Source organism: Corapipo altera, unplaced genomic scaffold, assembly GCF_003945725.1.
Source record: "Corapipo altera isolate COAL_440 unplaced genomic scaffold, ASM394572v1 22, whole genome shotgun sequence".
NCBI classification, from domain to species: domain Eukaryota; kingdom Metazoa; phylum Chordata; class Aves; order Passeriformes; family Pipridae; genus Corapipo; species Corapipo altera.
This window is the reverse complement of record NW_020884886.1, coordinates 13,531,101-13,555,583: the sequence shown is the minus strand read 5'-3', so window position 1 is coordinate 13,555,583 and position 24,483 is coordinate 13,531,101. Positions and strand designations below refer to the sequence as shown.

At 35.1% G+C, this 24,483-nt stretch overlaps 1 protein-coding gene across 1 annotated transcript; it reads right to left on the bottom strand.

The window, feature by feature from the left end:
• Positions 1–5,235: 5,235 nt before the first annotated feature.
• DTHD1 (death domain containing 1) lies at positions 5,236–24,483 on the bottom strand. The gene is made up of 10 exons (XM_027642600.1): positions 24,207–24,483; positions 19,364–20,171; positions 18,547–18,874; positions 17,688–17,867; positions 16,622–16,866; positions 14,353–14,517; positions 13,479–13,768; positions 12,045–12,289; positions 6,107–6,164; positions 5,236–5,525 (listed from the first exon to the last, which is right to left on the bottom strand). The coding sequence occupies exons 1-10, from the start codon at positions 24,481–24,483 to the stop codon at positions 5,236–5,238; spliced, it is 2,886 nt and encodes a 961-aa protein (XP_027498401.1).

Below are 24,483 nucleotides of genomic sequence, written 5' to 3'. Positions count from 1 at the left end.
GTCTGCTCTGGCCATAATCTGAGAAAAAGCCAAAATTTAAACGGGTGATAACATTTCTGGAAGTCATACTATCAAAATGGACTACTAAATAGGGTACAATGACTATAAAGGTTATGTATGGATTTAAAAGGATATTAACAAGTTGAAGAGGCACTGTTTTTTCCACTTGGGAAGCTATAGCACAAAAGTTCTTGATGATATGATAGGTGTTCAAAGGACAAAAAAGGCCAGTAAGATGTAAGACCCCATATATGGCTTTCGAAAAATATTCCGTCAAGGGGATATACTCACTGTGACATAATGAATTTTTATATGTAATGGGGAGTTCAAAAGCATATGAATTTTTTGAAAGACTAAGAGTAGTGTTACAACAGTAATGATGAAGTCTTGTCTTTCTCATAGACTAGAGATAAGAACAAGACCTTACACTTGCATACTGCATTATAGAATCGTTTTTCTTATATTTATGATATTTTCATTGTTCAAGGGGAAAGGATGGAACATGAACACTGCTTTTCTATTCTTGTGAGAATTACTATGATTTATTGCAATATTACAGTAGATTACTAACTAATAATATCTTTTTCTCATCAGTAGTATTATATGTGAAAGTTGTTTTTATTCTGTATAATATGATCTAACTCAGCTTCAGATCAACTGAAATAGCTGTGTCTGTGCTTTTCCAAATATCTATGCTATCTAGAATTATTAGGAGACCTTCTAAGTATATTTTCAGAGCATCATGCTTGGACCATGTTTCTACTCATGTATCAATAATGATTGCATAATTAGTAGTAAGCAGAGTCATTAGAGAAAGTATTCTAGCATGAAAAAGGAGACTCTGAAGGAGCCTCAGAAAAGGCAGGTATCTGGTATTGAGACACATGTTCAAGCCACTTTGCTGCTTAGAACCAGAGGAATTGCAAATATTATGTTCCTTTGGCTGACTACTTTTCTGAGTGTATTGGAGATGCCCAAGGACTTTTTGTTGTGTCTTCAGGTAAAGTGTAGAGATTATATGGAAAGGAAGGATTGATTTCATTTGGGCTATTTTATGCCAATTTCCTGAATGCCCTGCCTTTTCAGGAGTTTATTTCACTGCACTTGAGATGTGCTCACTGAAATGAGCTGTTGAGAAGAGCTGGAAGGAGCCTCTACTGAGGCTCTCCCACCAAACAGCTCTGTAAGTGAACTCCCTCCCACTTCACTTGAGAGAAGCTTTAAAGTTCAGACTCTCACAGTTCAAAATGACTTTGCTAAAGATGTACACAGCACTTACCCAAGGCTATTGAAAGAATAAACCAACTCATTTCTGAAAGGGGCTTGGATGGGATATTGATTAAATGCCATCTTCATTTTTTTTAATTAAACATCTGTTATATTAAGCAGTTTACTGATTCTGCCTATTGAACCTTGCTTCACTAAGTAGAGAGAATTTGTATTTTGAACATTGAATATGTGAAGTCTGCTTCATGCCTTTGAACTTCATCAGTCTCAGATGCAGTTGGCAATCCGTCCTGTAACAATGTCTCAAAAGGAATATATGTGTTTCTTTTTTTTTTTTTTCAGATTAACTGTTCAGTATTTAAATAATTAACTTCTGTCTTCAGTTAGCCAAATTGTAGTTGTCTAGGTTATTTCTTTATGAGCAACTGGCTTCCTATCTTAGCTCCTTTTCTGTTCAGCCGCCTTCATTTGTGTTTAGCAGAAACACACAGCTTCACCTTCTCTTTAGGGGTGGAAAACAGACACATTCTAAGCAATACAGTTCAGATTTTGCTCTTGGTCCTACATAATTTTTATAGTCAATAAAAACACATAGCACAGAAGCAGATTTGCCCCATTTAGGTCTCATTCTTTCCCACATTTTGACTGCAATTCAGTGAGTCTAAATCTCACTGAGGGAACCCTTTCTTTTAGGAGACAATATCTGATTGCCTGAAAAAGAAAGGAGACTGTTGATGCTAGTTAAGAAATTGGACTTTCCACATCAGTAGTTCAGCCATATCAGCATGTGACTGGCATTTGGTATTGGGAAAGGAGGAGAGTGGTTAGGAATTCTTCCTTCCATAAAGTTAGAGAACCACCTCATTTGATACCCCAATACTACTCCCTTTTTGACAAGGTCTCTTTGGATTCTTAATTTACTTTAGCCATAAAGAGCTACAATTTTGCGTCTTATTGCTGCTGATGTTCTGTTGCATGGAAGGCCACACACATTGATCTGAAACCTATTTTGTTTGAAGGTTTCGTTTACAGCCTTTGAACTTCAGAGGGGAAGAATCTCTTCTCTAACTGAAAAGAAAGGAATCTAAAACATATCTGGATATAAAACTGTTGGTTGAGACTAAACATGAAGGGAAACATACACATCCCACACCCCCCATTCTCTCCTCCTGTCAAGAGTCCCTGGGGTTAGAAAGACCTAAACAAGGAGGACGCTTCTGTGGATGTCTGGTAAAGCAAAAGAAACGATGTGGGAAGGCATAAGAATATTTGGTTTTCATGTGGTTCTTATATAATTTTATGTTAAAATGTGCATTTTAAATATGCTTTTCTGTCAAAATGTTTTTCTAAGCTGGGAAAGTGTATGCTGAATGCTACCCATGCCTTTTCAGCAGATGAAATATCCAAAACGCGGGAATGAAAGCTGTGAAGGTTACCTAGAGCATATAGCTGGGAAAGGCCCAGCACCAGGCAGAACTGGTGAGAGAGATGAGGAGGGGGAGGAATAGAGGAAAAGCACATCACCACCCAGCTTAGCTTTGCTGGTCCACAACAAGACTAGTTACTAGTTTCAGATTGTAAGTGAGAATTACTGTAAGAAGAGAAAAATAACCAGCAGACTTAAAGGTTACCTCCTCAGAGGAGAACATGAAGTGTTATATTTAAAATTGTTAATTTTTTAATCTACCTTATTAATAATTTTTGCAGTCTTTCATAAAATATATTGTTTACTTAGTCACTTGATTCATATTTGCAAATTAGATTTGAACATGAGCAAATGTCATATATTTTTACTGTTCAATTAATGTGAAAAATAATCTCAAATTCCCACGAAGAGGAGACTGAATGCAGTTGTTCCCTTTGCACAGATGCTATTGAAATGCCCACAATTCTTGGTGCCTTGCACTGATGTTATTGATCATAAAATAATAGAATGTGTGTTTCCAAAGGGACCTTAAAGATCATCTGTTTCCAACCTTCTACTAGACAAAGTTACTCTTGGCAGTGTCCAGCCTGGCCTTGAACACCTCCGGGGACGGTGCATTCACAACTTCTCTGGGCAACTTTTTCCAGTGTCTGATACTGCGTGGAGTATCTAAGTGGCTTTTAGTTTTTAGTAGTGTTTTATTCATGTAGTTTTCAGCATGTGAAATACATGGTTTTGTTGGACGCAGAGGCCATCTTGTGGCAGAATGTTGGTAGTTGAGTCAAAATACTTTTACAAAAAATCCAATTTTTTGTAATATTTCTGGTGTTGTTTGCCATACCATCATACATAGAATCATGATCATGATATACATACTCACTGACAATATCTGCTGAACCTGCAAGTGAATATTAATCCTAAAGAGAAGGCACTGATGACAAAAGATCTGATGACAAATGTGTTGGGCATTGAGAAAAGTTTGATAATACTTTCCTCTAATAAGAAGTTAGTTTACACTTTAAGAAAACCCCTTTATTGAAAAAAAAAAAAGGAAAGGATTGCTAGTATGGTTAGTTCACAGTGAAAGGGGTTAAAATGTTCATATATTTGTCTTACGTCTAAAAACTGTTAATCACCCAGGAGGAAACATTTTTGACTAGATGAATCAAACTAATTAATACTATTCGTATTTATCTTTTCTTTTGCCATGCAATTTTCTCATCTATAGTAGTGATTTGGAAATGTCGCAAATATATGACCTCTAAAAATAAAATAGCCAGACTAACTATGTATCACAAGTAAGATTTGTCGGCAAGACTTACAGGAATTCTAGATAGTCTAAACACTAATAAAGTCTGTATTGTAAACTTTTTGATTTAGATTAATGTTTAAAGTTTTATTATTTTATTAAAGAAGAGGTGAAAGAAGAAAAGTGATGTATTGAATCAAGAAGAATAACAGTTACTAAAAAACATGCACAAGTGGATTTGAAGAAAGAGCCGCATCTGTTGCACACTGCTGAAGCAGTAGGGAAATCACACAAATATGACAGCCTGTGTAATCACAAATCGATATTTTTATGTGTAATTTCTTAGCAGTCAGCTTGCTCTCAGAATTGTGTGATTCAGTGACTCTTGCCAGGTACTTTGAGCCTTTAACAGAAGCCGAAGTTTCGTGTTTAGAGAAATTCTGTGTGTGTTACATGGTAGAAGCAATGACAGAAGACTGTAAATTAGAATATTATCTCAGCAGAAACACAGTACTAAAAGCCCAAACTTGCTCTTGCTCTGACTTAAAAATTAGGTCATTCCTACTTAGCATTTTGGAAAGAAATGAGTTTTTAGAGATTGAAATATATGACTGAGGAATGGCACAAACATACCTGCTTTACATCTGTATCTTCAATACAAGAACTTAGTATGATGAACAAAACATCAAAGCAAAGCATTTTAAAATTTATATGAAGAAATACTCCTTTTTCCAAATTTGATGGTAACCTAAAACACCCCATTGCAATGACAGTTAAAAGTGAGGCAAGAAATCTCATAAATTTTGGAAACAGATTACATATTCACATGTGTCTGCTATGACATTCACAAGGATACAAAACATTACTGGAGAATATAAACGCAGAATGAATTACTAACAATCTGAAAGAAAGAAGTTACCTCTGTGCAGTATAATGATAGCTATTAATACTGGATATAAAGTAATCCACATTTCATAGAATGATCCATGTGATTTTGGTGTAATGAATAATTCCAAATGTTTAAAGTGCAGAGAAATATGATTCTGTGTTGACTGTTGTATGTGCAAAAAATTAAAGTCCTTAGAATCCTATGCAGACCAGTCTATAATTCTTTGTACCCATATTTTCAATATCTTACTTTTCCACAGAAGAAATTTTCACTTTTAGCAAGCAAGAGCATTGTTATTATACTTTGCTTTAGTAAAGAGATTGCAAAGTAACAAATAAATAGTCTTATCCCTGATTTATATGCCTGTCATTTTTTCATCCAGAGGTATCATGGAAATATTCACACCTTTTGACAAAAAACAAGAGAAATCGGACTGTTATTCTGTCAAGTGAACACATTATTTTGCCACTTTAAACGAAGTTCTTCTGAAAGATCACTTCTGCCACTCTTCCGCAAATAGCGAGACAGGAGCTTCTGTTTATCTGCTGACCTTGGAAGGGTCTTTTTCCAGCAGCAAAGCAGCTCATAGATCTGGTGTGTTAAATTATCAGGGCACTTCAGCCTAACAAGCTGAAGTATGCTTCGTCGAACAGGTAAACATAAAGCAAACAAGGATATATTATCTTCTGCAAGCTCTTCTGCAAGCCAAAACAGCAAGTTGTCCCACAGGTCCTCTAAAGAGCAAAAATTAGTTAAGTGAGAGCATTATTCTTCTGCTATGTATATTTTTCTTTCTTTTAAAAAGCTTTCTAAAGCTGGAGGCTCAGAGGATATACTCCCTAAATAAATATGGCTTGTTTTTTACTTTAATGAAAACAGCTTCTTATTTCCAATGTAATTTTTGGTAACTGCACTACAACATGAAGTGAATTTAGTCAAGAGCAGATTCAGCAATGATCTACAAGTTTTGGAACTGCATGGAAAAAGTTAGCAATAAAATATAAAGTTTTTGATATTTCCTGTAACTGATACATCAGTCATGCTGGAGCTTTCTAATACAATCTGGATCTCTTTATACAGAAAATTATATGCTGCTCAAGCATCCCACCACAACATTATCTTACAAGACCTTTTGTATTTCAAGATAAACAGATTTTTTTTCCTTCCACTATCTTTTAACACATTAAATATTCCTGAATACGGCATTTTTAAATGTCAGTTACAGCCAAAACAATTTTTTGCATTTTTAAAAAAATAAATATCAAGTATAATTATTATTTATATTGATATAAATATATTATGGATGCTTTCTTACCTGATGAATCAGAAGAAATTGTTTTTGTGCTTCGTGGATGGTTGATCAATTTTTCATGCTATTAAAGAAAATGTGTCAAGGAAAGAGAAATGAAGAAATGAGTAAGGAATGAGGCATAGGGTATAGGAGGAGATTGCAGTAAATCAACATTTAAGATTGGTTCTTAATAGAAGATTTTTGTCACTATTGAAAACCAGTTAACACCATCAGCAGGCATGAATCAATATACAGCTATTTAAAATAATGAAACTAAGTTTCCATCCAACAAATGGATGCTTATTATCTCTTATTAAAAAGTTCATAATTTATACAATTTTCCAAATGTTTGATCAATAGCATTATGCCATGACTGGTGTGTAGAAACTAGAAAGTCTCTATGGCACCTTCATACATGCAAGAGATTCTAATTTTGAATACTGCATTAACTTTGCCTACCTTTCAAGGAGAATAAACATTTTTAGGTATGCAATATCTGTTGTTAGGTCTAATAATCATGTTGTGTTTACAGGTATAGTTATTCATCTTACATAGTTCATCTTACTAGTTCAATGCATCACAAAAAATCATCAAAATTCAAAAGACAAGTTTCATTAGAAAGGACAAAGTTCTTCTTCTTTCTTTCTCTAATCAGTGGAGAGAAAAAAAAAATACTTTGTCCTTTTTTTCCTGTGACTGAGAAAGAGGAAAGTCTTTTGAGCTTTAGTGTTTCCCACTACATATAGAACAAGAAATTACTTATATAAGCAATTAGCACAAAAAGAGATTAGTTTGTATAAAGTGAAATTCAGATTTTTTTTTTTGTTTAAAGCTGTAATGATCCTCTTTTAGTGCCCATGTTACTTTAGTGACACATATTCAGTTGTATTATGCAGCTGTTCATGCACAGCTTTCCCTGTGAGACTTGCCCAAGGTTTATTTGCTGATCCTCTAGTTTTCATTTGTGAATGAAGAGCATGAAACTCTGACTGGAAAAATTATTCTCCTTTTCCTTTTGGGCATACTGAGCCAGAGTCTTATGGAGCTTATCTTAATCACTTTTATAATACAGACTTTTATATTGTTCAATATTTGGAGTGTCTCATATGTACTGAGCTGCACATCCAAAAGGTCAATATAATCACAAGTGTTACCTATTCACCTGTGAATTAATCAACTTTTCATCAGGCCATCTTGGGAAGCGATTCCAGTGTGCACAGGATGCCCACATTTTGTACTGCATGGCAGTGCAAAACCATCCTGTGCTGTACTACTCTTGAGATCTCTGGGGTAGGACTAGATGACCTTTAAATGTCTCTTCCAACCCAAACTATTCTATGTTTCTATGTTCCGAATCTGCCTTTTATTGCATGCTTCTACAGAAATTCTGTCATTGGTCCTGCCCTGGTGTGAAGATAGAATAACATGGCTAAAATCCCCTCAGAATAAAGAGAATATAAAGCTCTTCCAGAAGGGGGCATTGTTTTTCTTTCAAGACTCAGCTTTCTCTGGCTTTCTTTAATTATGCTTTTATATTTAAACTTATTTTCATTCATTAATGAGAATTTAGCATCTCAAAGATCTGTGAGATTTTCAAGTTATTGTAGATGAACTCAATTACCCATGCATTAACTTTAATCTGAACCACTTTATGCTACTTAATGTTAAAATAGGAGTAAAAAGTATAAGAATTGAAAATTAGTATTGTCTAGAAATAGTGTAATAATATGCAGTGCACTAGATCTAAAACATTAAACTGCCTTTAAAGATTAAGTATCTGTGGTGAAGCGCTAAATTCGCTCATGGTTCAGCTGCACCAGCATGTGGTCCCGCTGTTCTGGTCGACAGCTTAAGTAAACTACTCCTAGCAGTCAAAGCAATTTTCTAGTCTGGAAGGCCCTTCAATTAGCTAAGAAGCTGCCTTTCTGAGGCAGAGGATCATATGCTATTCTGCTGTTAGACAGTCATTAGACATGAAACTCCAGCAGAATAGTAATTTCATAATGCCTGTATATATTACAGCAATCTACTTTTGCAAAGCATTTTGATTTCAACCAGTAACATCTACGTGTTCTGTCAAATGGACCTCTCAGACATGACCAGACTCCTGTAGCATATCAAACAGGACAGACAGAAAAGGAGAAATTAATATTTTAAACTCTTCAGCTCCATTTCAAATAAATACAAAATTTTGAAATAAATAGATAAGCACACACATACTTGATATCAGAACCTAGTACATATATTTGACTTGTGTTGAAAATAACTGGTTAGATCAACAAGTGTTTCTGTTGCTAAGGAAATGAAAGAACTATAAATAGGAATCATTAGTGAAGACCAGATTACTTCTGTACAAATGTAGTATGTTGAAACTAAAAACTGATGTGAATGGTTGCATAAAGTAAAAAAAGACACTGCTTTGATCACTGCCAGAAATATATTTGTAAGTGTACAATATCGGCACAAACATATAAAAAGTGTCTTATGATCTATATAGTTACTACCTTCTCTCCACAATTCAAGAGAAATTTAGGGGAGAATTTTACAGAAATGAGTGAAAATGTAGTAGTCAGAATGGCTGCCTTAAAAAGATTCCAATCTGTCTTTGTCAAAACCAAAATCAGGCATTCTTGATGGTTCTAACTTTATCATCTGGAAAAAAATTAATTTCATCTTGTTGAGAAAATTTGCATTGTTGCAGGCAACACTGAGTATTTGTGAACTCATTAGAAAGCCTACCTAAATGTGAAGAATTATCTGATTCAAACATGCTGATTGGATAACATGTAGTAAAAACAGAATTAAAATCCTTATGTTAATATTTACAGTCAGTGTTTTTATCACTGTTAATAATTTTAAAGTACATCATAAGATATGGTAAGTAATTAGTATTTCATTTCCATGGCTCTGGCATTTAATTGAACTGTTATGTTTAATATATGATTCTGTCTCTCTTCCAGTCTTTTCCTTTTCTGGCTGAAACATGTATTTAACTGCTGCAAATATCCTGTGAAAATGAGTTCACCATTTGATTATTTCTGAGTCTAAAAAGTATGTTCTTTCCTATTGCTGGTTACACCTGTGTCTTACAAATATAATTGTTCTTATCTCCTGTGAAAAAGGATATATTCATCCTTTTTCAGTTGCTCCATAATTTTCAAATTCATATTTCAACTTTTATTGAAGCTTCCTGAAGTGTTGTGATCAATGTATTGTCTGTCTACCTAGAACCAGTCCATGTTTCTGATCACCTACTTTCTTTCCTCTTGTTCCAGATCTTCTTTCTGTGTTCTATGACCAGAATTGCACAGTTTAGTCATGATGTGAATGCCTCATGATGCCACACAGATATATGGCAAAATCTTGTTTTCAGTTTTGTTGTCTAATAGTTCAGAACATTCTGCTTGCCTTTTTATTTGCTACTGAATGCTCTGGAAATTCTCAGAAAAAAAATTAGGAGTTTTTTTTTCAAGTGCTAATAGGTAATTTAGAATCTCTGTATAAAATTAGATATGTACTTCTACTGCAACAAAACAATTATTGACATCTAATTATCTAGTTTATTTTCAAGTGGCTCAATATCACTTTATTATGTGACTTTTCACAGACAATTATTCAAAATGTTCTGATGAATATCATAGTATTGACCTGTATGGGACTTTACTAGTAATCATCTTTCCTTGAAAAAACCAACGACTTTTTCGAGTCTTTTTTTTTTTTTAGCTATCTTTTGGCTGGGAAATATTTTTTGTCCTTAAAATTTATGTGAGTTTGGTCAGTACAGAATTCAAAATTTACTTGGCTGGAAGAACATATGAGGATCAAAAGAGTGAACAACATTGTAACTTTGCTAGTGAATGTTGTACACCACTAGATAGTGGTGGGGAGGGAGTTCCCATTTGCCTTGTATGTTAATATATCAATAGTAAGGTATGTTGTATTTAATTTACTACTTATTCACTAAAGTCAAATAATCAGCTTCACTATGGTTTTTTAATTCTTGAAGAAAGATATGACTGAAGTAGCTAAATTATTAAAGAATATTTCTTTACTATTAAAAAAACCCTTACTTTAGGCATTACCAGTTTTAAATTACTGCACTGGATGGATGGAAAATAGAATAAAAAGTAGGAAGGTTCACCAACTATAACAAAATATAATATTTTGTGTACAAAGGTTACTTGCAACGTAAGGGAAGATGTTTTTGATGCTGTTCTTTATTCTACATATGAGTATTTCATTCTGTGTAAGACAGAAAATAACAAAAAAGTTATCAGCGTGCAAACACTTTTAAGCATTTTGGTTACATTTTGGATATAATATTTGCACTTAGTGAAGATTCTTGAGTCTGAAATGTGCTTCATAAAATATATTTACAAGAAGAAAAAGAAAAATTATTTGCAAGATGCTTTAGCACTGATTTTCTGAAGTAATATAACTGACCCTCTAAGCAGACTTTCTGGCATCAAACTTACGTCCTCTGTACTTGAAGTGATTCAGATGAAAGTAGAGACACTTCTCAAAAATAAGATACAAAAATAATATTGCCAAAGGCTATCACCATTCCTGAGGTGAATGGTTTTTTCTAATTTTCCAGCAATGATTATTTTATACAGCTCCTCCCTTTATTTCCACTTAAATGAGTAGGTTGCGTGGGTGCTATGGTGTACCCACATATTTAAATATTCTCACACACTTATACAGGCTGACCAGACTCCAAGATCTCAGCCACACTGGGAAAGAGGAAGCATTAAATTTAGTAGGGAAAAGGTTTAGTCAGAAATATTTGTTTTGAAAAGTCCAAATACAAGAATAGTCCAAATACAAACACTAATATGTGTTACAGTAGACTGTATATGCCAACTCAAATCTAAGAAACTTGATATTTATCTTTGTGGTTTAATACAAATGCAATTCAATCCTTAAATCTTGTTATGCATAAAATTAAATAAAGTGGAACAACAGCTAGTCAGGCAGATGGAAGAAAACTAACTAATATCTAGGGTATGCTACAGTTATTTTTTTAATAATGATTTTTTTAATCATCCCACTAGACTTCAAGAGTTTGTATTTCCCTCTCTGTAAACACTGCTAGCCCTGCAGAAAAACAAAGTGCTTGAAAGGAAAACATACATTTTATGTGGAGTTTGTCACTAAAAGAGATTTCCTCTTATAATCTGCAGTTAACTCTTTAAATTTTACTTGGAAGAATGATGATGAGAGAGAAAAGAGGTATGCTCATGAAATAGAAGATGTATTAATAGGTGATAGCTTTAGGAAGAGTGAAGTCAATTAAATTGAAAAAGAGGGAGAATGTTACTCCTTGTCACCAGAGATTCAGACCAAGCGTTATTGTACATATTTTGATATTAAAATGCATGCAAATTTTATAGCAGTCTGGAGGTATCAATTTGTACAATATAGGGTGCTGATGCCTAGGCTCTTTGAAAGGATTACTATGCGATTTCATTGCAGGAATATTAAAGATTAATTTATGTAGCAATAGCGGTCACCAGAGATGAAGATAATTGCCTGCGTGGCTGTATTGCCAAGGCTAATCAGGCATAATAGGAAAATCAGGTGATAGGTGGGAGAGAGGTTACATGAACCATTTAATGATCTTACAATTTGCAAGTCTGTGCTCCCAAGATGATGAAACAAAAATTATGTAACTGAAACTTAAGTAATAATTGCTGAGTGCCATACTAACTGGAGAGAGAGTAGATGGGTGAAAAAAATTCTGCTAAATATTTTTCCATGCTTATACCTGGATAAGGGTCCCTCCCTAGTGCTAAGAGAAATTCTGAGAATGTTTGTACATTGAAGATGGATCAGAACGGCTCCCTCAGTGAATCCTGTGTGTATCTATAAATCAAAAATCATACCAAGATCCTTTTGCCTAATAAATATATGATAAGAGAAAAAGGGAAAGATCTCTAATATTATCAAGTGAGAAACCCACCTTTGGTAATGTTAGTGGTAATTTACACAGTGGAGACTGGTGTTGATATTCACAAAATGGTAAGGATTGATCCCATTTCTTGGTTATCATCTCTCTTGTAATTTTATAAAATACTGCAGTTCCTTTGTAATGAGGTGAACTGTGGTTACCAAATTCATCCACTTCTTTAATTTGGAGCTCCAGCCTGGCTTTTCTTTGTGAATGAAAAATCAGTCTGTAGACTTTTCCAAAATCTTTTCCATTCTCTGTAGTACATATGAAAAAAAAATTTAAATATTTTTGCACTGTATTCAGATGTGTGGCATCTAAAATAATTCATTAGGGTGAGTCAAATAAAGGTAATCACATTCTTTGGTTGTTCTTTATCATTATTATTACTTTATTGAACATCTGAGGTTCAAACATTCCTGCCAGCCTGCTTCAGTAGTAGAAATATCTTCACAGTTACTTCTCTTAGCCTCTGAATAAGGAAGGGGCATTAGGAATAAGTGGTGAAGTCTGTGCTACAAGTTGATAAGCAAAAGAAGATAAGTACATAATACAGAGAAGAACGAAATGAATGGTGCCAGAGATTTAGGTGCATTTTTAGGATTTGTAATTCCATTTTAATTGATACACTTATATACACTATCCTTTGCATATATGACCAGGCATTCCTTGAGGGCTGGAGACTTCTCTTTTTGAAGAATAGTGCTTTCTTTAGGGTAAATGGAGTTTTCAGTGGGAGAGTTCATGCAGAAAATGTCCATAGGGCCAAATATATATGTTCATTCTAAAACTGACAAAAGTGTATATATGCAATTTTGGAGGAAAACTTTTCTGAGGTTTCTTTTCTCTTTTTCCTCTAAGCAAATCCCTGAATGGTAGCAGCCACTGCATAGAATTTTCTAGGCTGTTAACAGAAATGACATAACTCTCTCTCATCACCTCAATTCATAGTGCAACTCACAACAGGCAACATTTTTGCCCTGGATTTCTTGCTCCCTTTAAGTGAATGTTACACAGATAAATTAGCAGACTTTTCCTTTTGTTTGGAATCTGTTTAATTCCTATGTTCTCTATATTAAAAAGCTATTGAGAGAAAGCTGCCCTTTTGAAATAAAACATACAATGACATCTCTTTCTGAGGGGTCATCTTTCACAGAATGGCAGATGTTTACGAGATCTCTAAAGATCATCTTGTCCAACTCTTCTGCTCAAAGCAGGGTCACCTAGAGCACATTGTTCAGGATCTTGTTCAGCTAACACATTTTTTTTTTCAGTTGGAGCAGTTTTCCATTAAGTTCCATGTTCCTATCATTGACGAGAAATAAAACAGTGAAATAACTAAATGTGCTGTGACTAATCACAGTCTATCAGTGTTCCCATACAGCCCTTTTTAACAACTAAGGTAATTGGTAATGTTCATCCAGATGCATGAATTGATTGTCTTACCTGAAGCAAATATATTTCCTATAAATCTAAAATGAATCTGCTCTCCCTCTCTTAATGGGAACTGTTGTGTAGGTTCTGGGGGACCAAAATAGCCCTCCTCATGGAGATTTTGAAGTTCATAGGTCAATTCCTTGGATGCAGACAGCAAAACTACTATTTTATATGGGTTTTCTCTTTTCCGATACAATATCACATTAGCCATCGTGGTACAAAGAGCTTCTTCCAGAGCCTGAGCAAAGAGGAGTAGATACAGATTTTCCAAAATGAATGAAAGGCGGACGACCACAAAGCTGTATTAAGAAAAAATAAATAAACAAAGGGAAGAAAATTAAATTAAATAGCTCTATCTTAAATCATTTTATCAACTGCTAATCATTTATTTTGCAAAATAATTTGGGGTAGTCTCCAATGGGCCTTTTTTACCTCCTTTTCATCCTTGTTTCCAACGCATGAGAAGGTGGAAATTTGCCTGCTTCTGTGGAGTATGTTGACTATGTATCTACGATTTCAAATATATATGAATTTTAGATGAAAGCAAGTATTTCCTAACAAGAATTCAAAAAAAATTACGATTTTGTAGTTGGAGGGCTAAATCACATTTTCCAATTAAGACTGATACCTTCACTTCCTGTTTCAGGTTTTGTATGTACTACACCGTGTACATTTTATAAATGAAAAAGTGTTTAAATTTATATTTTTTTAATAATGAGTAACAAATCTAAATTATCTTATGCTTTCAAGTGGGAGAAAGAGATACTGACAAGTTAATAGTTAATAGTGGATGATTTCTTGGCTCTAATAATTTCCATTGATTTGTATACATGGAAGTAAATATTTCAGTAAATAAAATTTTATTAAATTATTCATACATTACCTTTCTAAATGTTCATTTAGTTCAAATGATACAAGCCCATTCCGTACATTCTGGATAACGACATCATCAAACACCTTCCACCCCTCTTCTTTGTTTCTGTGACCTAATAATTTCAAAGTATCGCTGAAATTCTCCCCATCTTTTCTCACAGAAGTGCTTAAAGCCCTAGAAAGCCAAGGAATTATAGGAAAAAACAAAATGAAAAATAGATCCTGTAGAAAGAGTAAGGTTGTGCTTGTAGCTGTTCTCCCTTCTGCTTTCCTTGATGACTATGTCTGGTTTATCCTCCTTGCTTAAAATCTGTATCTGGAACTATACTGCAGAGTATGTAAGTAATATAATTGTTGAGATTTTTTTTTCAATTCTGAAGAAATAAGGGAAAAAAAAGGAAAAATAAAACTTTTTTCTAAATCAATCGAGTTTAATCTATCATTTAATATAATGCACAATACTTATTATGGATTGGTTTTGAGTCATTCACTGAGATTTAGATTCTGTAGATACACATATCTGAAAAAGAAAACCCACCAAAATCCCACCTTTTCTTCCAGAGGCCAATATTACTCAACCACAAAGGAATTTAGAAAATAAGACATGAGTGCTATCCATTATTGCTCTCAACAGAGAAAATAAAAGTAGGTTCTCTTCAAATCAGCTGATTACTTTGATATCACACTCAGAACCAAGACAGTGTGACATGACATGTTCTGGCTAATTTATTTCAATGAATGAAATGAGGGTGTTTGGTGGGGGTTTTTTTGCTTGGTTTTTTTTACAGAAACCCACAACTCTCCTTTCCTACACACCTCTCCTCATGAGTTTTTTAACACCGTATATGAATAACCCACTCACATCAAATACGTGCCCTATATACAGTCTAAAAAAGAAAATTCTCCAAACAGGAGAGCCTAAGCGTATCTCAAGTGTTCAGCCTCAGCCAATGCGTAAATGTAGGAAAGCGTTGGCAAAATTTTCTGTGGAAATTCATACAGAAATAAGCATTCAAGCCACAGTCTTTTCACATGTGCTTTGAGAATCTAAAGGGACATTTAGACTGGTATTAAGAAGAGATAGATGCCATGAGGGTACTGTCACACAATGAAATACTTCTGGTTCAGGAAATGGAATTTGAATCCCCTATAAACTGACATGGTCACCCTTCTCACATCTGAAGTTTGTGATAAAAATGGTGTTCTACTCTAAGAGACCAGTGTGAATGCAGAGCTTTTTAAAACATAATCTGAGGAGTTTTTCTGAAATGGAAAGATAGAACATTGTCAGTCTTCTCCATTTGTACCTTGCTTACTTTCAAGACTATCGTAATCTTGGAATATACGTGGATTTTTAAAAAGAAATGTTTAGCCCAGTAGGAATAAGCTAACATAAGGCAAAAGTAGTTCAAAGCTGACTGTTGTTCCAAGATAGTCCCTACCAAGACAATAAGGCTTTCTGAACCTGGAGTTGCCTATGGCAGCACAACTGGAAGGACAACGATCGGATTAATTTTTTTCCCTGCATGAGATGGTAAAAACACCATTGATTTACAGACTGACAAAATAGATGAGGTCAGCTTTTGCCTTTTTTTCCACCAAAAATTTTTGTCCATATCCTTGTGTGCATGATGAATAGATTTTATTGAACTGCCAATAAAGAACTGAGATTTAGAGAGTACCTTTTTTTTTAGGAATCTTCTCTTCATGTTTTAATCCATTTTTAAGACATGCCAAAAGCTCTAAATTTTAGAAATGTTGTAGTGAGTGCTTTGAAAAAATCTAGATCTTTATCCAGTGCAGTAGTTACCATGAAGTTGACCTACTACAAACCACTGTGCCATACATTTTGATTCAAGTAACCATTGGAACGTGTAGAAGTAGAGATCAGAAAATTCAAAGGTCAGGTTCAAATGACCAACTGGTAAAGTAATGACCACAGCAGCTTTTAGATATGTCTATTCTCCATGTTCAGCATTTGACTTTGTTGAAAATGCTTGAATATTTCTTACTGAAAAAACCCACACATTTTTAATGTGTGGGGTTTAAACACAGAATGTTTAAAGAATAGACATCAAACCCTATATGAATTTCTAAGGTGAAACTATAGCATGAGAATTGTGATAATTTGCTCTAGTGTTACTCACGTTTCTAAGTATAGCAATCTGTATTAAGGAACAAACACATTTTTAATACGAGAAATTATTAATCAGTAACTGCTAAAATTAATTAATTTTGATGTTTTAAAAATGCTGAATTTGTAGTGAGGTTGTTCTTACCAAGGATGGTATGCTGCAGCAACCCTCTTTACTGTAGCACTAATGGCTCTTTCATGTTCTGTCTCACATCCTTGCCTTTTTTTTTCTAGGTTTGGAGGACAGGGTAGAGTAATAGTGACTGAACTGTTAAAAGGTTGGGCTGAAGGATGCTGGACATGAACCAGTGCACTAGTAGATATCACTGAGTGGTACATATCATGTCTTGCTTTCAATGCTGAAACCAATGATGGTTCAATTGGCTGAATCTAAATAGAGAAAGCAATTATATAATTAATTGGTAAATAAAAATCTCTTCTCTTACATGCCTGGCTTTTTTACAAATTAGTTTATCTTTTGAAATTGGAACAGACTATCACAGAAGCTTCAGACTCATTTCTATGACCCAGCAACAACCTAATCGAAGTATCAGCACTTTATACAATGCATGCCAAAATGCTTGAAAGTCATCAAAAACTGCAACCTTTACTGACTCAAATATTTTGATTGTTTTGTTCCTGCTTTGGTTCAATATTTGAAACTCATTAGCTTCCTCAGATTTTGGAAATTTTCTGAGATTTTTCTAATCTCTATTTTTTTTGCAATTTTAGTTTCTCTGTACCTCCAAATTAATGTTTTAATGTGGGAAGGGAAAAACAAGTTATAACTGATGGAAAATTTGAGATTATTCTCATCCTAAGAGTAAAACATAGTAAAACCTTCTGTTGCACTTCCTGGCAAAAAGGAGGGAGGTTGGGTGAGAAAACTTGTTCAATTAACTTGAACAATGGGATAAACAGTTGAAGTTTTGAGTTGCTACTTACATATTTATTTAAAACTACTGTATTTTCTGAATTACATGAAACAAAGGTAGATAGATATTTTTAGCTAGAAATATCCTTGACTACTGATGTTATTATGTGGTTTTTACAAAACTGACAGGAAATCTGCTTATACAGGATGTAGAGTTGTAAACACTTTTTGTAGACTTCTGATATTGGAACAGATTGCACTTTAACATTGGCAGACTTGTTACAGAACTGATCAGATAACACACTTATGGAACAAGTATTGCATATTTCAAGCTTACCTTTAACTCTATGGGTGCTGGAGAACTGAATGCTTCTGGATTGTAACAGAAAGAGATTCTAGAATCCATGCTCAGCTTTTGTGAGAGTCCTATCTTTGGAACAGTAAATGTTTCTTTCTTTAAGCATGACAATACAGATAAAACACCCAGATGATAAATTTTCACTTCTGCAAAACTTTCCTGAATAAAGAGAATGTGAGGTTAGATCACATTGGAGAGAAATGAAGCTGTGTTCCATAGTGGAAAAGAATATTGAGAAGGCAACATTCTTTCCAGAGCAATGTCTGATATGAAAATAAATTGCATATTATTGCCACCTGCATGCCCACTTTTCTGGTGATCTCTAGTCATCATGTGATGTCATTAATACTCCAGTGTATGACCAGGGTGAAATGAAATAAGCTTCTAAGCTGGGTGATGACTCCGGTCCAATGCAACACTTCTGCATTTTAAAAAAAGAAAGAACCATCCTGTGTTTTTATAATATGGAGTTTGAACTTATACACATGGACCTGTGTTAGTTTACTGTGGTCAAAATTCATAATAATTCCCTTTAAGTTTTACTTTTATCAAATAATGCAACTCATTACACTTATTTACAACATCATGAACCATTACTCAATCATTAATATTGTGGGATCAAGCACTTGCCTTAACATTACAATTGAAGAAAAGGACCTTGTCAAATACTAGGTTTAAATTACAGAATAGTTCATGAGAAAGTAGGAAGAAAAGTTCTATTTTACCCTGAGTAGTAGACAATATGATTTAATAATGACAACTTTACTTATATAACTCCAGAGAGACTTGACTGAGAACCTCAAATGATGTTTTTATGGTGCTTTGAGAGGTTACCAACCTCATGACTTCCTCGGTATCCTTCCAAAGAAATAGGAGTTAAGTAGGTTGATTGAAAGTTCACATCAGTCACCTTCACCATAATCTCCCGATAATTTCCTCTGAAGTGTGAAGTGAAGGGGATTGCAATGTTGATGGGGAAAAGAATTTTTTCATAATCATAACATTCGATGCTTATGATGTTGCTGACCAGCTCTTCAGAATCATCCACCACCAACGAACTAGTGTCATTCAGTACCTTACACTTCAGATTCTCCAGAACAGATGCAGGAGCTTTAATAAAACAAGCTACTTCATGTATATTCTTACTACTCTCCTCGACTAGAAATCTGGCGAAAAAAGATATAAAAATATTATTCTTTCTATTTTGGGTGGGGTACTGTCTTGCATTTTTAATTAAATACTTCAGTGTAATGATGTGCTACACTGAAGCATAAGTAGATTGTTCAGAAAAATATGTTTATGAATAGGTAGGAAAATCATGAAAATTTTCATCTTTCACCTGTTTCAGAACAGCTTACAAATTACCATGAAATTGACAAATTGGGGTCATTTTCTACTGATTTCCAATAATTTGGGAGTTATTGACTTTATTGGCTGTGACTCAGTCCCTCTCTGGTATAAAAAAAATTATACAAATGGAAACCTTACTTTAGACTAAAGGGAAAGATCTTCATTACGCATGCTTAAATTGTAAATTGCGTGACCAGCAGCTGTTCAGTACATGTATATTGAGCTTCTGCACCCACATATGTTTATATGTTAATAAGCAATAATTATGTACGTCTTTTCCTAAAAAAATAAGAACATGTGCTTACTCTTTGTTCATCCAATGCCTAGATTTTTGAACTTCTGAATCATTCACAGAAGGATTCCCAGAAGAAAGATCACATGTTTGTGCTGAAGATGTGAAGGTACTTAGGTAATTTCTACAAATCTCCTTATTTGTTTTCATTTTACTGTCTTCCATTTTCTCTGTCAGTCTGTGCTCTTCCCTTTCTAGCCCTTTTGAAGATTCTCCAGCTACTTCCTTTTTTTCCTGTTCAAAAAGACTTGTGATGGTTCTGTCATAAATGTCTTTCAATGTTCCAGACAAAATCCCTTCCCCACTGTTCATAAGAGCATCTTGAAAAGCCGGTTCTGGAGGCTTTTCAGTAACAGAACTACCGCTGTGAAATTTATCCTTTCCATTGCACTCTTTTTTCTCTGTAACAGAGTTCATCAGTAGTCTGTGTTCACCATCTTCCTTTTTCATTGGAGGTTCTCTGCTAGCATCCTCCTCTTGGTCAGACGTGTTTTCAGTTAATGATGCAGCATCTTTTTCAACAGTTTTAGTTTCACTTATCTGAGTTTGATTAACATTCTGACTTTCTGTGTTGTTCAGGGAAGGAGTTTTTTGGAATTGCTGACTTGGTCTGGAAGATGCTTGTACAGAGTCTGTTTCTTCTCCTTCCGAACAACATACATCTGTTTCTCTAGAAGCATTTTGGCCAGTTTGGTTCTGAGAATCATCATCTTGTCTACAGCTAGCAGCATAAAGTTTATTTTCTGCCTCTTGAAGGCGTGAGACTGTATTTATCAAATAATCCTTCACTTTCTGCAGACAATCTATAATTCCATTGTGCTCTGAGGAAAAAATAAGTAACCAATTAAATTATGCTATGAAAGCTAGAAAGAATGTGAAAACTCATATACATACCTAATGAATTTTGCATAATTCCATAGGGCCATTCAATACATGAAGAACACTGTATTTCCTGGCATCCATTTAATGTTTTCAATTAATTTCTGAAGAATTGAATACAAACAAATACATTTTTGTACTTTTCCAAGAACAACTGTGTACTTGTCAAAGTGTTAGTGTGGCAACTCTAATGAACACCTTTCTAATGGTCAGACACTAGCTACATTCTTAATGACAATCAAACAATCCAAAGCATGGAATTGGTAAATAATATTCAAATCAATTTGGGAAGAGCTTTAAAATTAGCTTAATTATATATATTTCCAGAATTGGAATCCTGCAAGGTTCCAATGCATGAGTCTCTAACAAAGCTGTAATACACGAGCCTAATTTTAAACATGCTTAGCAGCTTCGAATTTTTGCTATGAAGAATAGATAACACAAACCCACCAGCCCACACATAATACTGGAGTTCAGCAGTATTCAGGAATGGTAGAGGTTGCCCTTGCATGTAACTAAGACCACTTGGTGAGGAAGAATGCACAAAAAACACACAATCATGTGCCATTCGTGTAAGATTTTATCTTATTTATTTTACAAACCCTCATTTTTCTTATCTTATACCTTTTCTTAGAAACCACTCCAGATATTCTCTCCAAGGATTTCATATGTATTACTTAGAGCTCTTCCCTCACCTTATGCTGTCAACCTCTATAACTGGAACTAGGCATACTTTAAACCCCTTGGAAAATTTCTTGCTTATTTCTGTTTGCTGCATGAGATTCTGGCAAGCCCTGTTTTGCAGGTTAAATGCAGTGAAAGTCAATACAAATAAGAAAATAGCACAAAATGAAACACAGTGTGGCGTGCTCTCCACTTACAATGGACAGAGACACACAAAAGAAGGAAAACAGAAAGGACTGATACAAGTCTTACAGGAAGTCATCAACTTACATTCACTTTTTTCAACAACATCATATGAGGTAAATCAATACCTCAAGGTTTTTAACATGGAAAATAATTTTAGAACAAATGTCATCATACATCAATGAGTGAAGTTATGTGATCTAGATAGGCCTCTCACTTTCATCTCTGTTTGCATTTGATTAGTTTAAACCTACGAAGAGTACAGTTCAGAATAGGTTTTTTCTCATTTAACTCAGTTTAAAAATTATTCCTTTCCAATACTTCCTCAGTTCTCAAAGGACTTGTTATTGGACTTTTACTATATTGAGAGGAAAAAAAAAAAAGGAAGAAAGTATACTTTTTTAAAATATTTTTTGCACTGGTAATTTAAAGAAAACTATTATTCTAATGTTTTTCCAGAGGCACTTTTACAATAATGAAGAAATTCTAAATAGTTTAACAGGGCTGAGAAATAAAACAAAAATATTGGAAATAACACAGCTTTGTTTGCAGAAGAGGTTGTAAAAGACCCTTCCCAGTTTCACTATAAGGCAAAGTTCAAGCTTAGGCAAAACTGCCAAAATTGACATTTCTTCCCCAAATTTTGCGTTCCCTAAACCAAGCAAACAAACAAAAAAGCCCACCATCAAACAAATTATATAGTTCTTTAAACTTCCCTAAAATCAAATTTGAAGATAACAGGGTAATTCAAAACAATGGCATTGTCCTGTGCTGTGAATGTGACTTTTCTAATACTGCCAAGCAAAGATATGGCCTTGGAACTGTACACTATCCTGTGTCACATGGAAAGACACTTTTTGCATTCTGTTACAAGGCTAACCTCGAAATAAGTCTTCTTTTGTGTTATCCCCCTCCCCCATCACTTTTCTAACACTTTGCTTTCTGTGCTTTTTCTGATGTTTGATAACACAGCTTTAGAATACAGATGCAGTTTATAGGCAACTGTATCCAGACCTTTTTGCTGACTGTTTTAAAGGGTATTTGTCAGATGAGGAATAGTAGCTCCTTGGAAGGAGAATGATTCTTGGAAACCTGACAAAAAAAAATTAAAAAATCACATAAACCATGAGGTCAACAGGACAAAGTTAGCTTGCCTGGAGCCTAGAAGGAGACTTTTTAAACACAAATGTTTTAATTTATAAACCTACAGATCAAGGACTCATAAACACAAGCATAGGTAAAGATTTCTGTCTAGAATCTCTTTCTTTCTCTGTCTTTGCATCATAGAATCATCATAGAATCACAGAATGATTTGAGTTGGAACAAGATGATCTTTAATGTTCTTTCCAACCTTCCTTCCTGTTACGGGCAAGGAAAACTTGTAGTAGACTAGGTTTCTCAAAGCCTCACCCAGCCTGGCCTTTACCATCTTCAGGAATGAGGCATCCACAGCTTCTCTGAGCAACCTCTTCCTGTGTCTCACTACCCTCTGAGTAAAGAATTTTTTCCTAACATCTAATCTAAATCTCCCCTCTTTTAGTTTAAAACCATTCCCTCTTGCCTTATCACTATCCGTCCATGTAAAAAAAAATCAGTCTCCCTCTTTTTTATAAGCCCCTTTTAAGAACTGGAAGGCTGCAACACGGTCTCCTCCGAGCCTTCCCTTATCCAAACTGAACAACCCCAACTCTTTCAGCCAGTCTTCATAGGAGAGGTGCTCCATCCGTCTATCATCTTCATGGCCCTCATCTGGACCTGCTCCAGCAGGTCTATGTCATTCTTGTGTTGAGTATTCCAGACCTTTACTCAGTACTCCAGGTAAGGTCTCACAAGGGTGGAGTAGAGGGGCAAATCACCTCCTTTGACCTGTTGGACACTCCTCTTTTGAGGTTTAATGCTGTTAGGCCATTATTAAAAGTTTTCACTTCAGCTTTGATAAATGTTTGCTAATACGTTGATGTTCACCTATTGTACAACTGAACTGAGCCTGGCAGCAAAGCCCCCGTGAAAAGATATTCAAGAAAGGGCAAGAACACCAGAGAAAACTGAGAAGTGAGGAAAAAGCGTGAGAACTAGCCCTGCAAAAAACAAGGTCAGAGGAGAAGGAACAGGAGGTGCTGCAGGCACGGCACAGAGATTCCCTTGAAGCCCGTGGGAGACCAGACTGGAGTGGGTTTACAAAATCACAGAATATTCTGAGTTAGAAGGGACCCACAGGAATCACTGAGTCCATCTCTTAAGTGAATTGCCCATACAGGAGATTGAACCCATGACCTTGGTGTTATTAGCACCAAGTTTTTATCAACTATCCACTCTGCAGTCTGGGGAGGACTCTCTGTCAGGGTAAGTAGATATTGCCTGAAGGAACTGCAGCCTCTGTAGAGCCCAGCTTTTCCTGACAGAAACTGCAGACCATGGGAAGGACTCATAGTGGAACATGAAAAAGAGGTAGAAAGAAGGAATGGCAGAGGGGAACTGCTATAGACTGACTTTTGCCCCCCGCACTCCTCAGGAAGGGGAGGAGGTAAAGGAGTTGGAAATAAAGGAGTGAAGGTGAACCTGGAAAAAAGAAGGGATGGGGGAAAGGTGGTGTTCAGATTTTTTTGCCTTTGCTTCTCACTATCCAATTCAATTGACAGTACAATAAATTGATTATTTCCCAAGTTGAGTCCCTTTTGCCCACAATGATAAGTTTTAAGTGACTTCCCTGCCTTTATATCAACCCAGGAGTTTTTCCATCTTATTTTCTTCCCTTTTCTTGTTGAGCAAGGGGTAGTAAGTTGCTGGTTGGGCATCTGGTGTCTGGGCCAGATAAACCCACCAAAGAATAGTATACATAAAACTTTGAACAATTCTGTTTAGTTTATTTTTTTTTAATACGGTTTTGGTCACATAATGAGAATTATGAATCTCATATTGAATCTCATGTAATAGACTCAAAAAAAGTGTGATACAATTGTGGAAATATGAATTAATTTGGTGTCATGAGTGACCAAGTACTGAAATACTGAAAAATGAAAAGTAAGGTCCCCTGGCACCATCACACAGCAGAACGTAGCACCCAACATGCCCAGTCCCTACTGTTTACAGCTAAGTCCTTCCATACTTGCCTGGACTTCCAGTCAATTCCTTGTGTTTATTGTGGAGAGCGCTCAGCAAGTGACAGGTGTCTTGAATACTTTCCATAATCTTCTCCAGCTGCTGCCTGAGAGAACCGCTCAGCTCTTCTGTTAAAGAAATCAGTCTAAGCACATACTCCTCTATACCTTCATTATCCAGATCACTTTTCAGAAGCATATCTCTTGCCAGCAAGTTCAGATGCCAGATTTTTTCCAGGACTTGGCCTGATTTGCCTGCAGGTATAATCTTACTTTCGGCCAAATCCAT